We start from the raw sequence: 18657 nt of genomic DNA, 5'->3' as shown, positions 1-18657 counted from the left end.
CACAGTGAATTAGGAAAAAAGTACTGCAGTAAGGGACATTTGCGCTTTAAATTCAAATGTCATTATGCATGGTGCTTAAATTATTATTTTTTTTAAATAAATGTACTAGCATTAGTTTTAGATTTTAATGCATGATTTTAGAGATGACCCCATGAACTCACTATGGGGGATGGCACCTGTGTGTGCTGCAGAGATAAACAGTAACATGTGATGTGAGGAACTGAAATGTTCTGTGTGTTAGATGCAGTGCCTCATGGCTGCCAGTAGATGGCGGTGTGCATTCACACAACACATTAACCTCAGTAATGATTAAACAGCACTTAATCACACAATTTAGTATTAACATGAACGTCAGTAGAGATGCAGATGTACTGTGGCATAAAAGCCATGGCGATGGTTGAGTTCATGCTGAGATTTCATACATTACTTCATGGCTCATAAATAGAGTATTATGCACAGCTCCTTAAAAACCGTCAAGAGCTGGAACCATCCACGTTTTGCCTCTTAGATCTCTCAGCATGCTGCATTATGTAGGTGCATACTGTAGATGGACCGGATACAGACATCAAAACCATCAGCTGCATGCAGCCGCTCTGTGTTCTTCCCCAGCGGCTTGCTCCAGTGTCACAGCTGTTTAACTCCAGTAATGTCGGCCAATTAAGTATGGTGTAGGGCGGCCTGCTGGGACCTCCACACTTTGGAGTCCATGCTGGAGACTCCCAGAAGCTCAGGTCGGGGGGGGTTACAGGCTCTGGACATAAATGATTAATCCTGAAATTGACTTTGTTCCTCTCATCAGGCCTTTGTTGCTGGTCAGAGTTAGTTGAATGAGACAAGAACAGATGTTTTAGTTTAATTCTTGGTCATGAATCGTCATCCTGATCACTGCCAGGAATAAAAGGGAGATAAATTCATCTGGAAATACACAGACGAGTTATTCATGTGGAGGTAATAAGACCGACATCTTATTTTACTTTGTGTCTGCTGACCAGAAAAAAAAACCCCCACACACACCCTGAGCAACATTTGATGATGAAAGTGGGCTTGAAGTTCAAAAACGGAAGAATTGACGATCATTAATGTGAACTGGTGAACAAGATCAAGCTCGAAATATTATCAAAGATATTCATTTATTTAAAAGGAAATAGATAATACAAATGAAACAAAATCATTTTGTCACACAAACGTTTTCATGAGTCATTAACAGCAAAAAGATTCCGGTTCTCTCACGGGAAACTCGTTTGCCGACTTTTACTCTTATGAGTTTTATGACATGAGTAGTTTGGACACAGGGCGCTTCCAAAAAGTGCTTTCTGTGGAGTAAATACTGTACAGTGCAATGCCAAGTAAACAATACATCACTGATCATTCATTGGTAAACATTTTTTTATATCAAAGAACTGAAGAGTTCAGAGTTTCATCAATACAGTACATTTAGGGCAGACTTCACATAGATCCAAGCAGCCTCCCAGTCTCAGAGCATCTCACATCTAATTATCTCCCTTATGAATTCCTCCATCACTCTCTGATTAGAGCTGCTTTTCTGTAACCTTCAGTTCAGTTTCTCCGAACGCAGCCTCACCCGCTCTTCTCGCAGTTCAGCTGCCCTCTGCTCTCCTTCGCTTTGTCTCTCTGGCCCTCCGGAGCCTTGGAGTCTCCTCTCAAATCGCAGACCACAGCTCGGAGGGTTTTGAACTTGTCCAGCCGGGAGCTCTGGGCCCCCTGGAGCTTGGCTTCTGAACCCTGAGATGCACTGAGGGAGCTGAGGGAGCGCACCGCCGCCAGGCCGCGCTCCTTTCCGGAGGGACGACGCGGGGTGGTCATGGTGCCGCCGAGCTCCTCCGGGTGCTCCATGTCCCTGATGACCTCACACAGGTAGCGGGCTAAGTCCTGGCTGGAGAAGGAGAGGGTTTTCTGGGAGCGGCGGAAGGTCAGGGGAGAAGGCAGGGTTTCTGTCTCTGAGGGGGGGACGGCCAGACGCAGGGCGATTGCTGCGCTGCCGTTTCCATTAGACACCACCTTCTTATTGTTGTCCTGGGGAAGCTTACTCTGCGGGTAGGAGATGATGCTGTGTGGATAGCTGTAGCGGAGCGACTGTGCCGGGCTGGGCTGGAGGGAGCGCTGCAGCTCCACCATGTTGAAGGCATTCTGAGAGAAGGAAAGAGACAGAAGAGGAGAAAAGAGGTGTTTCTTTTGTTCCTGGGTAATCTTTTCAGGAATTCGGGGGATAATGAAAAGCAACTCTGCCACATGACACCAATCTGCGCTCAGAGCAGTGTTGCACAGCTAATGCATCTGCTAGCAAATGAACTTGTTCCCCAGACTAAAACGAAGATCCACCATGTAGGAAGAGATGTTGGCAAAAACAGCCCCATTGATTAGCCAAGTAATTAATTATCTGATTGCAGAGGAAAGGAGGGGGGGTCTTATTACCACCCCTATTAAAACAGAGGCATTAACAGCTTTTGGTGTCTACTTGCTTAATTTCAGCTAATTGACTCACATTCATAGATCTCCAGGGAAAAGATATTTGGTTTTAATTTCAAGGCACTGTTTGCTATTAAATGTTACTGTTCGGGCTATGTTAGTTTAAAATTCTGCCCTCACTCATGTACGTTTATCCCTTTAAAATGTCCCGAAGTGCAGTGTGTGATGACATTTCAATTTCACAGCCAAGGAAATGAGAACTTAAAGTGGTGCCATATTTGTGTCGTGTCGTGCACTCTCTTTACTCCCCCCTGCCTGTCTAAATATCATCTCGCCTTTTTTTTTTTTTTTTTACGTTTACCTGGTCCTGCTCCCCGCCGCCTTCCTCGTCGTAGTTGAGCACATTCTCTCGGATGTCCTCCCACTCGCCGTGGTGCGCAGACACATGGTACACACCCTCCTTCAGGCCCTTGTGTCTCCTCCAGCAGGAGTAGAGGAACAGGCCCAGCATCAACACTGAGGGGTGCCAGAGAGCAGGTTAACGCAGCAGGAGCACTCGCACATAATTACAATTGAGATTCTAAGCAGAAAAACATATCTGTGGGTGTAAATGAAATTGACTATGTGAGCGGAAAGTGATTATATAACACAGAAATATGAGTAAATACCACACTGGCAATGTGAATATATGTGTTTTTCATCAAATGCAATATAACAGGCAGCATCCATTTGAATAGAAAGGTAACACAGCCTGATATTTGACTGCAAATGGATTTTCCATCACACTGATTTGTCCTGTACGACCTATTAGCTGCACCGACCGTACAGTTAAGACATACTAATGGAACATAGGTGGAAACAGAGGCACCACCTTTCCACCTACTGCCTTTGATGTTTCCCGGCTTATCAAAAACCACAGTTCCTTGGAAACCTATTAACTGAATTTGTACTCCTCCCAACTTAAACTCAAAGCCTCGGTGGCTCGGCTGAAGCGTCAAGAGGAATGCTGCAGGAACCGAGCAGGAAAGGTCCCACAGCACACACATCAATCACAGCTATTGTGTGCTGAATTATACAACATGCTGGACTGACCTTTAAAGTCCATTAATCTCAACCAGTATTTTTCTCCCATCTGCCATCCCTCCCTCTTTTTCTCCTCCTTGCTATCTGTTTTTACAAGTTCAGACTGATTCTCTTTCGTTTTTTTTTATCTCTGATTCTTTTTTTTGTCTCTATACAGGAATTTCCCTCTGTCTCTCCTCTTGTCTTCCTCACTCATTAAGTCTCTCGCTGTTCCTATTTTTCCGTCCCTCTCTGGCCTCTGTCTGGCCTCGGCTTTTATCTCTCACACTAGATGGGATCCATTTCAACTAGAGTAGTTTATATGGTGCGTGTTAAGTATCAGTTTAATTGGAAATCTTCTGAGAAATGCAGGGTAATCACATTAGTCTGGATTTTTTAAAGTAATTGCTTCGAAAGAGAACAATGCACCAACAGCTCTTTGGGGTCACACTAACAGGCAGGTACTCAAAAACAATGACAGAAAAACAACTCCCTGAGAGCTACTCCTTGCTAAAAAAAAAAGTTATCTCAATTAAAAATCATCATCTGTATTTATTTACCAACAGGAAGGTCTTTTGACACTTGTGCTGCTGCGCTTTCCTCTTTCTATGCTGCTCTCATATTAGACAGCAACAAAGGGATAGTAAGCTTCCACCCTCGCTCCTCAGCCGGCCGTCCTCAGTATGGGGTGGAGGGGAGAGCGGTATTGATCAGCTGACCCAGCTCCTTCACCGCTGTGTCCAGAGTGCCCACGCAGAAAACACCAGAATCTCAATGAGGCCCGGCACCAACCAGACGCCGGCCCTCCTCCTCACCTCCAGAATTACCTGCTGCCTGCAGGCCTGAGTTCACCTCAGCCCTCAACCATCACCTGAGCTAATATTAAACACATCTCTATAGGGGAGCAGTTCGATTCACAACCACTCCACCAAACACACATAGCCTACACACACACACACACAATTAGGCACAGGTAAACACACACTTTCTCTCACTCTATGGTTGTTTTGGCTCTTACACCTGCAGCCACTACTGCCTGGAGTTGTACGAGTGTGTGCGTGCGTGCGTGTTCGTGCAGCTACATTCCAGTGAGATCAATATCACCCAGGGCGGAGAACAAACCTCACAGTCATTCATCAATCCATAATGCTGCTGCCTCTTTGCCCTCTAACCGTTACTATGAACAGGGTATTATGATGTTAGCCATGGACCGGACTGTACATTATGAATGAGAGCCGAGTAAACAACATCAGCTTGATCAAAACACTTAACTCTATCGCTGCAGCTTCGGCCTGAGCTTAATGAGAAAAAAAAAAAAGACAGATGAAACATCAAGGGAAGATTTGTGAGAACGGAAAACTGACGAAGGAGCAGGAGGAAATGAGACAGGTGAGAGATGGGGAAGAGTTGAAAAAATCATTTATTTATGAATCACTCAGGGAATAAAAAGAACAGGCACTTTACATGATCGCTTGGCATCCAGAAACCCATATGGGAGGCTAATTTCTTCCATTCTTCAAAAAGCGAATGTCAGATTTGATGCTGAACTAATGAGGCTTGGTCAGATATCAGCTCATCTGGCTCAGTCAATAGCTCACACTGAACTCACATTCTAGTGGGCCTGTGATGGCTTATGTAAAACTTAATAATGGATGATCGTTTTAACTTTTAATGCATGTTGAGGCAGAGTAAGAGTCCCCCTTTAATTTAGCGCCCAGCAGCCAGCAGTCTCGCTTCGTGCAGCGGGTGCACAGAGTGCGAGTGTGTATTTATGATAGCGGTTCCTGTGGTGATGGGGGGGTTATCATTGAGCAACTGCATACTATATAACCAGATGTTCATTAAAACCAAACCACTGAACTCATTTCACTTCCACATCCAGGGCTGTTGATTGTGACACCTCACGATCAAGCTGGATGTTATTTTTTTTTCTTCAAGTTCAGTGATTTATTTGGCTTATTTTGTTGAAATAAAAGGTGTGAAAACACACAGCCACCAAAGCGCAGTCCACTGACTGTGAAATATAAAGTAGGACAGTATGTGTTTCTTGTTGAAGTGAGAATTTGAGCCTTGAATGTAAATGCCTCATCAGCAGCAGCGGGCAGGCTGCTTCAAATAGATTGCACTGTCTTTTAGTTCGCATGCACCCAACACATAGGTTTTCATGAATGATGCCAAGGCACACTTTATCATCTTTGAATTCATTATCAAATATTGAAGACCGCTTTATACGTTTCACTCTCAAGTGTCAGAATAACTGATGTCCCAATACTAGCCACATGCCCTGGAGGGAATGTTGAGTCAGTTATAAAGGCAGGGACAGTGTATTGAATCGCCCAGGCGTTTTATAAGCCTGTCTCTGACAGAAAGACTCATAAACAGCGATGTGGCCCTACAGAGGGTAGTGAGTGCAACATCACGCAAGCATACACACACACACACACACACACACACACACACACACACACATGCACACATGTTTGTCCTTCTATCTTTGTGAGGAAAGGAAAAATCACATTTCCTCAGCTACAATCCCTGAAACTAACCCAATTAAACCATCTCTTCCCTGAGCCTCAACAATGAATTAAAGGGAGAGCTCATGTGTTTGACACAGGGGTGGTGTGTTTGTGCAGCCGTATCAATGCATATGCATTTAAAAGACCCTGCTGGCAGCTTGGTCTATATTGAATTTTTATCCTATTAGATCTTAACACAGCTCATAAAACCATCAACCCTGCAATTTTAGTGACTGTTTACAGAAGTGGGCCGGTGTCATCAGCACTTAGCTGCTTCAGTTCTAACGCTGTCGCTAAAACACTGAGATGATTTATCGATCGACAGAAAAGTTAATCATCAACTATTCTGATAACTGATTTATCATTTTCACATCATCACCAAACGCCAAATGTGATCATTTATCATTATAAATTAAATATCTCTGGGTTTTGGACTCTTGAGTGGAACGCATTTTTCTTAGATTAAATTAATAAATGCTTTCATGAATGAATTAATATAAAGTAGAATAGAAAATAAAATAAAACGTAGGATGAATTAATTATCAGTTTAAATTTCTTGTGAAAGTATCAGTCGGAGTGTTTCTAAGGACACGGCTTTCGGCTTTAAACTTGTTTGTATGTGAGAATTTCTGCATGTAACCAATAAGAGACAGACTATTTTTGGAGAGGATTATCTAAAGTATTTTTAAACCGCTCCATATACCATAGGGTCATCCATGTATTCATACCTTTTCTCGCTTAAATAACACTATGCACCAAAGCATCAGTCATAAAACTTCAGAATTCAGCAGCAGGGCTCTCTATAGACATGAAGAAGAAACCACATAACCCTCATCTTATACTTATTGATTTTAAGATTCTACTCCTCACCTACAAAGCAATCAATGCTAGGGCTCTGGTGTACATTTCTGAACACATGACCTCTTATATGTCAGAGGCCAGCCTTAGATCATCCTACAAGTCAAAATCTTCAAAAGGGAAGATCTTTTTTCAGTGAAGAACCCTAAACTCCTACACCTCAGGCTTACTAATTCAGTTTTTACTACTTCCATTTCTGTAATCATCTTTTAAATACTTGTCATATTTAATTATGTATTTGAATCAAGTGCAAAGCTTGTTTTCCACACACAAATAGAGAATACATCTCTCTCACCTCTGCATGACTTTTCACCTGCATCTTGACTGCATGCTGTGTTATAGCTCTGAATGCGTTATGGCGCTGTGGTTAGTTTAGTGAAGTAAGTAATACATTATTATTCTTTGGTTTTTTCAAGTGCCTCAACAGACATTAAATGTCTGAGGTAGTGCTGACCATAGCTCCAAAACACAGTCTCAGATACAGTAGATCTAATGCTACAGTTGTAATGTCAATAGTTAATCATTTAAGAGGCTGTTGAGTATGCCACAGACTTTTTTTTTCCCATACTGGAAGTGTATAGCTATTAAGGTTACTCTTTCTAACAGAAAGTTCACTTTTTACGTGTTCTTAAAGGATACATTACAGAGGAATTTATGATCAAAGGTCACTAATTAGATTAATTTTAAATTTTCACACAAATTGAAGGATTATATGCTCAATTATGGGAAACACGTACGCTAATTAAAGCCTTTCAAGAGCAACGAGATTATCTCAAACACTCATGGTTACCAAGCTCAAAACCTTGCTCAAGCTCAAGTCCATTTACTGTAGTATTGAAAGCTGTCAGTTTAGAAGTGTATGTGAAAGGATGGTAAAAAATATTAACAAAGACAGTTTGCTCAAAAAAACAAAAACCAAAAAACATAAATAAGTTGTATGTAATTTAGAAATTGTGAATATTTTCCCCTTTTCGTAGGTAACATTCGCACCATTTAACATGAACAGAACAGAAACACCTCCGCATGGGGCGCTTTTATTTTGAAGTCACAGTCCTCTGTGGGTAGCCAGACAGCAGTGGGTATTTTTCCCATCAGAGGATGTAAACATCAAGCTGGGGCATTATTTTTAGAGCAATCACGCTTTCACATCTTAAAATACACAATGAGCAAAACTGTTTCTGAAATGAGAGTTGTGTACGAGGACGCTGCAGGTGCTGTTTGCTGTTGTAAGTCGTTCAAATGTTTTTGCCTCTTGTATGTTGGCACAAAATGTTTTTTGTACAAGAGGCTGTTTGTTACTGTTCTTTTCTTTTTTCTTACAACCTGCTCGATGCCAGGTATTAGCCACAGGAGTCTGTGCACATGTATTTCCTCCTATCTGTATTACTGACACTGTCAAATCTAAACCATTCCATTAAGCAACAACCCCTCAATCACAACTAATCTAAATCCCATTCAGAATGATTTTGAAAACTAAGGTTCATCTTGGATCTAGATAGAAACCTAAAATTAACTGAAAATGTGTTTAAACTTCAGAGGGTTTTTTTCTTGCTTATACTTTCAAACACTGCACATAAAATGAAAGTGCACAACACGGAAACATTTAGGTTGACTTGGGAAAACATAATCTGTGCATAGACGTGTGGAAGGAAAAGAAGAAGGCAAATCAAAGACATTAAGGGAGTGAAATGAGTGGATGGTGGAAAATAAAATAAGTTGGACAGACAGAAATAAGGCTGAGAGTGAAATTGACTTCTGAAGTCGGAGCGTAACATTGCAAAAGACAGAGGACACAGAAGTGATGAGAAATATAGAACAACGCAAAGAAATTCCACAACTCTGCGGGGACTTGTACAGCGTCCCCGTGAATCGCACAGTTACAGTGTACAATGTTTTCCTCCATGCTTCTCTCCCAGTGAGTTTATTTATTTCATGTTTCCACCAACCTCCACGAGACGTTGGTGGGAACATGAAACCCTCCTGCACGGCAAAATCACATCCTGGCACAACTCAAGAGATCAATACAGCTACAAGAAATGTGTATGAATAGATTTCACAGAAACAAACAAGGGGCGGAAAGCAAATAAAACAGAGGATGTTACAGATAACACCAGACATAATGGAAGAATTACACCATGAAGATGACAACAGAAATAAATAAATATACAGAATGAAAGTCAATGTAGAAAAGAATGAAATTTGTGGACAAAAACATACAAAAGACGTTTTAAGAAAAGCAAGAGAAAAGATGATGACAGAGTTGTTACCACAGGTAGAAGAGGACGTAGTCGACATAGCTACCTAGAAAGGCCAGGACACAGATGCTGATAGCGAACATGGAGCTGAGGCTGAGGCTGGTGCTGTCCTCGTTGTGGAACATGGCGAGCGTCACCTCGCAGTGACGGCCCCGGTAGCCCTCGCTGCAGTGGCATGTGTAGCGGGACGGAGAGTGAGCCACGCAGGTGCCGTGGCGACACGGCCGGCTCGCGCACAGCGTGTAGACGCAGACTTTTCCCAAGGAGCTCTCTTTGGTCAGGTGGCCTGGAGGGCACCTGCGCAGGGAAGAGACGGTGGTGTAAAGCAAAGACAAGAGACACTTGGGAAACTGTCAGATAAAAGGAAGGCTGAAATCTACAGAGCTATGAAACCTACGCTGACAGTGTAAAAATAAATCCCTCAGGAGTTACACCTCTTTTATCAGATTCAAAGATATGCTCTTTGAAGGTTATAGTGTCGACTGTACTGCAGGAAAAACACAAAGAGAAACCAAGAAGCTAAGATTGGCTTTGCAGTACTGGTCCCTCAGTATATTTGTACAAAAATCCCCCTGAATATCATTCACCCCTGCCCCAGCTTCTTCCACTGCTTTGTATCCCGAGGCTGTGCTGCAATCACAGAATATGGATATCCAGCCGCAGTGAAAAGTCCCACACTGGTTCAGAGTCTTGAAATCACAGCCAGGAGAGCCAGTGGCCATGCAGGGTTTAAAGGGGCAGCCCAGACTCTGACAGTCACTGCTGTTATACACCATTCTCTAAGGCCGACACACTATTAGACACACAATATAACTGGGCTGAACTCAGCCTAGCTGCCATCTGGTGGACACTTTGATTTCAAGGGTGCTGCAGAAAACTCATCAGACCATGAAAAACACTCAGACGCACAGACTGTGTTATACAACACAAGTGGCGTATGATGTGCAAAAACTAATTCAAGTCTTGTGTGTGTGCTGTAATGTTTTTGTGATGAACAGGGTAGACAAAAAGAACTTTTGTTTCCACTCTCTAGTAAAGCACTTATTCAAACAATTTTAAGTAATCACAACATTATTGGTTAATTAATTGTTTACTGCTGCTTAATTATAGGTCATTCACAGTTATAGCACATCTTGTAAATGTTGGTAAATGGTAAAGATCATGGGTTTCTCACTTTCTACTGCACCATCAGTGAGTGCTTCTGAGTCATATGCAATGTTTGTATTAATAGGACATTTGCAAACCTGCAATCTTCTGCAATCACTTGAGGACGTGGAAACAAGTTGGGAACACTGCACTCTCATATTATCACCTTTTAAGACGATACTGGCTGATGCATTCGCAAACAACTGCTTAATTACACATCCAGCAGCTACAGAGCAACATTATCATTAATTTGGAGTTGTGTTTCTGGTCACCTGCTGAACGTAAAAAGCTGTGGTTTCGGTCTCTCCTGAGGGACATATTTGCCTCTTTAGCTGCTAAATGCTCCACTTCATTAACCAGCCAGTCAACTGTTTGTCTGCTCTCTGGTGCAGAGCAGGTAGTGTAGTGTGCAGCAGGTTTTCAGAGTTTTTTTCCCCACTAAAAACAGCAATAGCCTAAAATTGCTTTTAAGAGCAAAGTAAAGTTGCAGCTGGACAACTCAACAATGAAACTCACCATAAAGCACCATAAAGCTAAGGACAGCTACAGATGCGGGTGAAAAGTCATGCACACAGTTTCAACACTGTCAGTGTCTCTGGCATTGTAACATTGCATTAGGGCTGCATGAGACGGCAGAAAATCTCATTTTTTGACAGATATTGCAATTACAATACAAGTTATGATTTCATTTTCACTAAAACCATTTTCACAATGGTGATGATGCAATTTTTGTACCAAACAGGCATGTTTCCTGAATGTCTGGAGAATATGATTTGCAGACCAGGGCATCTCTGAGCACCCCAGTGTTTATAATGCTATCAATAAACAACAATGTTGTGACACATTTTAACTTGTTACTAAAAAGATTATTTTCAGTTCCTTCAATTTTGGATATTCCATGTAGCTCAATTCAGATGTCAAATATATTTTATTAATTGTGCAGCCCCCTATTTGTTGTTATAGAACTATATCTAAAACAGCAGCTTGAGGAAAACTTATTTTTTATCACCAATGCAAACCATGTGATTGTTGAATCACATGCAAATAACTTTCAGAGGGTAGCGGCTACGGCTTAATTGTAAAACAACAAACAATTGTAAGTGACTATTTAATTTATATACATGTTTTGGACTGTTTTAGCTTTTATTCTTAAGATAAAGCACTTGCTTAGAAAACTCTACATCTAAGTAGAGCTTGTTTCTAGATGACAAATGATAATGCAGAGCTTTCAACCTAATGTGACCTACCTTGTAGCAGTTTCATTTTCAGTGTAGCCCCTGTAATAAATCCATATAGTGCAGGTGTGTGGCTCTCCACATCATTTGTTAATACAATTTGCAAGTTAAGTCAGTGATTTAATCATTGGCTCGGCTGTGGTATGCAGTCCTCGTCTCTGGCTGTATGCATGCAAATATGTACAGAATGTGCCTGCATCACGTAAGGCCTCATTAGCATCCTGGGATGTTTCTTGTGTTTATTTACAGCACCTGCACTCGTGGTGTCTCCAGAGGTCCACGCAGACCAAAGGAGGGGAGCAGTGATGTTTCCTGCAGGCATCTGAAGAGCAGCCGACAGAGACGCCCTGTGAAGTGACCACCTGAAGCCCCTCTGAAGCCTGTTCTTTATCCAAGGGGACGAGGCGGTTGTTGAACCTTACATCTCGCAAACAGCCTGGTGGAAAAAAAAAAAGAAAAAAAAAAAAAAAAAAAGAAGGAGGCGAAGAAAAATAAGTTTCCAGAGTTTATAATGCAAAAAGGCACAGTAAAACACCAGTCCTCCGGCGAAATCTTTTACAGACTCACATTTACGCCACGGCAGGGGTGTAAACTCAAATAAAAAGGCACGCAAGCATTGACACATATACAATGACTCGCTGACACACAGGTGCAGACCGACATACACTCTCATACACACAAACACACAAACAGCCTGAGGCTAAGCTGTCAGCATGGACTTTTTTTTTTTTTTTTTGCAGGATATTTTCTCTGCTGGTTAGTTTGCTCACTCTGCGGGAAGGATGGGGTCTAACTCATCATTTAAATACAGATCAGAGTCACTGACTCACTTTCTCTCATCTGCTTGAAACCAAGGGATCACCTTTGGGCCAGGTTGTGAAATGCAGAAGAACCAGTAAGTGGCAAAGATAAAACTGAATCTTTGATATGCCCATTAATTTCAGAGATATACAAGTGCACTCCTTTGGGTATGTGTTTGCCAATAAATCCACATATTAGTATGTTAATTAACTTATCAATCATCAACTGACTTTTAATCTAACAATTAATTCCTTCACTCAGTTGTTTTAATATAAACTCACTCAGCCTTACTCTTTCCAAATAAATAACTTGCCACTCACCAACGAAGCTGCGGTTGTGTCCTGAAGGAAAAGAGTTGCCAACCATCACCACCGATGGGTCGATAATGATTTCCTGACTCCGCCCCGGCGAGGCTGTAACCTCTCTGCGTCCTCCCCCTCTGTCTAGGCGTAGGGTGAACTCTCTCCCGAACCGGTCCATTTCCACCTCATGCCACTCTCCATCATCGATGCGATGGTAGGGCAGCGTGATGTTGTAGTCGCCATCACCGAGGTTGTACAAAACAACCAGGAGACCCTGAATAACCTGAGATAAACAGCAGTGTTTTACTGATCTGGACATTCAAACAGAGGGAGCGTGAAAAAAGATATTGTAATCCTTTGAATTGGCTTCACATTCACACAAAGCGCCGCTCCTGCTGCAGTCTTTTGCATCGCCGTACAACAAGCTGGCCTGTCATGCCATTAGCTGCTTTAACAGTTTTGTGTTAGTGTGCATAGTGTGGATCAACGGTTTAGCTGAGGGCTGACACAAAAAGTCTAAACTGACAGGCCTAGGCTCCTGCTGTATTGTGTTGATGGACAACAACAGATCTTGTGCAGAAGAGCATTATAGGAAGTAGGCCAGATCCTGTGGTGAAGGGAAAGGAAGCACAAAGTTAGGGCCAGGGAAGGATTGTGAACTTTAACTACCCGGAGAAGACACTCTGTGGTGTGAAGCTGCCAGAAAAATGGCATGAAATTTTCAGTGGTTGAAATTATTTCAGCAATTTTGCAGCCATGATGCTTTGCAGTGCCGGTGTACGCATCATTGCATGGCAAAAGCCAGAGTCATCCCGAAGGGAAGGTATACAAGAAACAACAATTATCTTCAGCAGTTAAGGATGAGTGAACACAATGGACTCGACCAATGAGGGGCTCCACTAACTGCAGCTTGTACATGTCCAAAGCTTAATTGGAAACAGTGGGGCAAGATAATTCACATTCAATCCAGCTTGCATTAACTATTGCTCCCTCAGCATGGACGTCTCAAATGCGTCTCCCCACTGGACACACACACACACACACACAGTAAAAGCTGAGTGTGCTCTCCCCGCTGCTTCATTTTGCCCTCGAGTCCACAACAAAAAATGGGCAAAGGACAAAGGACTCAATCAATACACAGGAAAAAATCTGATTATATAAATTTTCTGCAGTGCCCCCAGAGATGTATGCAATCACCACTAAGCACAAAATGTTCAAGCGAATTTCCAAAGTCTGAATTCTTCTGAACTTTTTCCAAACTCAAATCACATTTAATGAAAAAGAGAAAAATAAAATTGAGAGACTATGATTTTTGACTTTTTACTGCTGGTGCTGGTGCTCTCTGACAGAACAGCAGACAGTGACTCCCGAAAAACTCCCTCACAGACTGCATTAGATAAATGTTTTCTTTACAGAGACACCACGCTCCTCGAAGAGCTCGATGCTGTTTTATACCCAGATGGCCCTTGGTAACCTTTGTGTGAAAGTGTGGTTATTTATTCAGTGTGCACTCTCTCCCATATCTACCCTTAAGAAAAGAAAGGGGAGGGAGACAGCCCTTTAAATTAGAGCCTGTTGTCTGCAAACGTACCAGCCTCGTGCTCAACTGTCTCTAAGAGCTTTGAGACAACCAGGCTGAAAATGCTTCGGCGTGTTGCCGCAGACAGACATCAGATGTTTTATACAGTTCACCAATTCAGCTCCGGAGAGGGTTTCACAGAGACGGGGTTTCATAGCCCACATACAGTAAAGGCTACAGCCTTTTCCTTTTCCTGTCACTGTGGACCGCAGCGGGGGGAAGAGGACAACGTTGTTTTTCCTCATGTTGTGTAAAGACCACAAGAAACACAAGAGACGGGGGCTGACGCTTGAAACAATGCTGTCTAACAAATAACAAGCACAAGCACAAAGACAAACATGTTTTCAAAGACGGACCGGTGGCGAGGAATACACAACAGAAGCGGGGTTCACTGCCAACACCTGACCTGTGAGTTCGCCAAAAGGAACTGTCCTAACAGAGCCATTTACCTACCAGCTGCTGTTCACACTCCGCCTGTCAGTCAGTGAGATGAAAGGCTTTGACAAGAAACACTGGCTTCATATCCACTCTGGAAAGTGTCAGGCAGGAGAGGGGATGCGTACATGAAGGTTCGGCAAAGTGAAGTAGACTTGTCTCCTAAAGAAATGCGCTGCGTGAGCACCGCTCCGCCCCGGTTGTGGCAAAGCGAGCAGCATGACTTTGAGCTCACCACTTGAAGCAAGCCGTGTCAAAACCCTCAAGTACAGAGCAGAAAATCTGACCTTCGCTTAAGAGCACTCTGCCCTCGAATTACAGCGCACACATTTGCTGCCTGAACTGTGATGAAACATTAACCAGAGACAGAAATAACCTTGAATAAAGCAGGGTTAATTTTTTAAATAGCAGCAGCTCAATGGTAGATTCTGCAGACTAACTGAAAGACCTTGTTGAGAAGATGCATATGTCACTCAGCAGCCCCCTCAGCACCCATCCATATGTCTCCAACCCTGGTATTATTCACTCTCAGCCTGACAAGCATTTGCGGCAATCATTGTCCAGGCTCTAATCATCATTTAAAAGCTCACAAACAAGACAATCAGAGCTGTCGAGGTGGAGAGGAGTGACCAGCCGTGACTCACCTCTAAACGTAGATATTCATTTTGCTCCTGGGAGAGCAGACTGAGGACGACACCGGCGGCGGCCCGCGTCCGCACGCCCACCTGAACTCTGGTCTGGCGCGCCGGCAGGGACCACAAGAGCTGGAACTGAATGTGGCTTCGGCCGTCGAAGGAGAACTCTGGAGCCGCTTGTCAATCAAAGACACACAGGACGGACTTGTTCAATTAATTCAGCTGTCATAAGGGAAATATACAAGCATATCACAGCAGAGACGTGCTGTTCTGCTAAAGTCCTTAATGTAAGTCGAGGTTATCTTCCTACGGCAGCAAAGTGACATTTTGGAACACAGACTTTTCCGTATCGCCCGTTTTGGTCTGCACACTCTGTGAAGCTTGGAAATCCCTCGCTCCGCCGAGATCTCACTGTACTTTTTCCTCCAAAGCACACAGTCAATTAAAAGCTGTTTTATACGCTTACCCTGGTCACAAAGTGGACCTGTAAATCCTGGTTCACAGAGGCAGCTGGAGGAGCCCCACTCGCTGTGACAGTGACCCCCCTTGCCACAGGAGGGAAGCTGCTCCATGTTGGTGCATTGGTTGTCAATAAGAGAGCAGCCGGGCACAGTGCTGGAGGATTCAGCCGGGGAACCAAGGTCGTACAGCTGAATGGAAGAAGAAGAAAATAAAAATATGAAGAAGAGAGAAATTCAGTGAAGGGAAGAAAATCAAAGGAAAGATGTCTCTGTCCTTGTTATCATAGTAGATGAGCAAAAGGAAATGTTATTGCAGACTGAAAATTTTATCTTGTTATTACTCTGTGCCAGATCATGTAAATTACTTCATCAATTCATCTGACTACTGATTGTTTAATGTCATACAGCGGCGGTTTTCAAAGGGGTGCTAGGGGGTCCTCAGCAAAAACAAAATCAAATCAAATTATTTTTTTTGAGAATTATTATGAAATATAATTTTTAGTAACATAACATATTGAAACCTTATTTCCCATCATGCTCATCTTTCTAATTGCTTGCCAGTCAAAATATCATTCATGACATCATAAACTGTGTTGACCCGGCAGTTTGTGCCTGACATCAAGCCTCAATCTCGATGGGTTTGCAAAAGGGGTTCCCAACCAGAAGCTAATGCTATTTGGGGGGCTTTGGCGTGGAAAAGTTTGGGAACACCTGCCATACAGCATTTATCATGAAAAGCGCAAATTTTATAATTAAATCATTACTTTTCAGATAAGAATAAAAAAAAATACATATTTCATTGATTCCTCACAGGGAAGTTAAGAAGTACAAAATTAGTTTGTGTATTGAATTCTCAACAAGCTAAAAAATAATAATGCTGCAATGTAATTAAACTGAAACAAAGAGACTGAAGAGATGGCATCAAGCAGGCAGTGAGGTGTCTTGTCTCAGCACTGTTAGCAGCATGGAAATACAGTTATTGTACTTGTGACAGCCAAACAAAACATAATAGAGCAGAAGAGTGGAGTAGTACCATTAATAATACAGTAACAATGCAGCAGCTGTTGTATTGATATTCCATATGTTGCAATACAATAAAAACTTTAATGCTGCTCTCTGCATTTAATCTACTACATCTCTGAGCCAAATATTGCACTTGTTAAACCACTCCATTTATTCAACAATAATAGTTAGCAATTAGTCTAAGATTAAGATTTCACGTAAAAAACTGTTATGAATTTATCACATTAACTGTATTAATAAAGATTACGACGACGACGACAGCAAGGGTCTTGCAAATGTTGTAACCCCTATTAGTGTCGTCTTGTCATATGTCTATTTTAGGGATGTAAACAGGACGTACGATGTTGCCATGGAGACCTCCATGCATAAAAAAAAAAAACATGCCCACACAATATACCGTACATTCCTGCCAATGGCTTTACATCATTCCACAGATTCAGGCGGTGGTAATGGACCAAGAAACAGAGCAATGCACCAACAAAATGCAGGGAATGTGACTACAGTATCAAGTAAACATGGGTTTTTTTGAAATGCAGGTTTTAAAATTGGCTTTGCAAAGGATTTATAGGGACGGAAATACTGTACATACAATTGTGGATACAGAAATATCAAATGTAACAGTATGTTTTGTCCAGATGTGACTGGTTTCATATTAAATAAACAACTAGGCTTGGGTATATGCTGCACATCTTCAATAAAATGTATGGAAACATAGATGGAATATGTCCACTTGGCAAACCTCCTGTAGCTACATGTTGACTACAGAGACAAAGACGGAGATTGTGAGAGGTATTATGACCAGAAACGAAAGGGAAAAGCGAGCGACATCAGCATTTGGGAGGTTTTCTAGCATAGCCTTGAGGCCAAATTTACATTCTTATTGAAGTTGAGTCCTTCAGCACCTACAGTATGTGGTCCTTCATCCAAACATGTATAGAATAAAAGGATACGATAGAGAAATCCATTCATGTATAACCAGTCCCATAAACAGCCCTCATGACAGTGTGTTGTGTAGTAAAAATCTGCCTGCTTCATACTTCACCTTGCTGTCCACAAGCAGGTTCCTTATACACCCAGTATAGTGTTTGTGCTGCAGCTGTGGATATTCATACGATATGTTCTTACTGACTCCACCGAGCTGCAGAACATGACTTCCATTTAGGTACCTGGGAATGAAAAAGCAACTCTAAATATACAAGTAAACAGAGAGGAAGAATGTGAGCAGAAGAAAAAGAAAGAGCCGGCATGTAAAGATCTCATGGTTACAATTCAAAACACAAAGATCAATACAAAGAAATGCAGAATGCAAGCTGAGGAGAATGAACACAGACACACACGCACACACCATACTGTAAGCTGTCAAGGTTAAAATTCAGGGTTTCATTCTTTTCTTGCCGAGGCTGTCATCACTATTACTGCTTTCTGACAACCAATATAACATCTTATTCTTATCTGTTTTCCCCCTTATTTTGAAAATATATGTGTGACTCGTTTTCCCAAAATGCGCAAAACAAAAACTGACTCAGCACAGTAAGTGTGATTTTTTCAAAAACAAAACTGGCAACATGAATAAAAACAACGGTGTTAATTTAAGCCTGTTAACTGGCATATTCACAGATTAATATAACAATTACTTGTATCAGTATCATAAGTACAAAGTAAAACAGTGATCCAGTGTGGAGGACACAGAGTTCTTAAAGGCTCTAAAGATTTAGAAGTTATTAAAATGAATAGCGGTGGTACATTTTTAACATTCAAAATCTTAATTACACAACAAAACAACAAGCACAGTGGCACGTTAAGCTCACGGTGGGGGAAAAACAACTCAGCTGTGGCAAAACAAAACCCGACTATTTGCAGAAACATGGTCAGAAAGGTTAGCTGGTATTTTGAGGATTATACCAGAGGATTTCATCTACAGA

The 18657-nt window shown here is 42.1% G+C and overlaps 1 protein-coding gene across 2 annotated transcripts in view; it reads right to left on the bottom strand.

The window, feature by feature from the left end:
- Positions 1-1111: 1111 nt before the first annotated feature.
- LOC146986146 (neural-cadherin-like) overlaps positions 1112-18657 on the bottom strand; it is an 85793-nt gene continuing 68247 nt past the window's right edge. For both annotated transcript variants that reach the window (XM_085779810.1, XM_085779809.1), the window contains exons 26-33: positions 17778-17901; positions 15718-15901; positions 15261-15427; positions 12621-12885; positions 11752-11935; positions 9165-9415; positions 2789-2943; positions 1112-2148 (exon numbers count right to left, since the gene is read on the bottom strand). In XM_085779810.1, coding sequence (XP_085635936.1) covers positions 1579-2148; positions 2789-2943; positions 9165-9415; positions 11752-11935; positions 12621-12885; positions 15261-15427; positions 15718-15901; positions 17778-17901 — 1900 coding nt within the window. In that variant the 3' untranslated portion in view covers positions 1112-1578. The remainder of the gene's footprint in view (positions 2149-2788; positions 2944-9164; positions 9416-11751; positions 11936-12620; positions 12886-15260; positions 15428-15717; positions 15902-17777; positions 17902-18657) is intronic.

This window comes from Trachurus japonicus, chromosome 6 (genome assembly GCF_045865225.1).
Source record: "Trachurus japonicus isolate A0001 chromosome 6, Traja_1.0".
Classification (NCBI taxonomy): Eukaryota; Metazoa; Chordata; class Actinopteri; order Carangiformes; family Carangidae; genus Trachurus; species Trachurus japonicus.
This window is presented reverse-complemented; position numbering and strand designations above follow the sequence as displayed.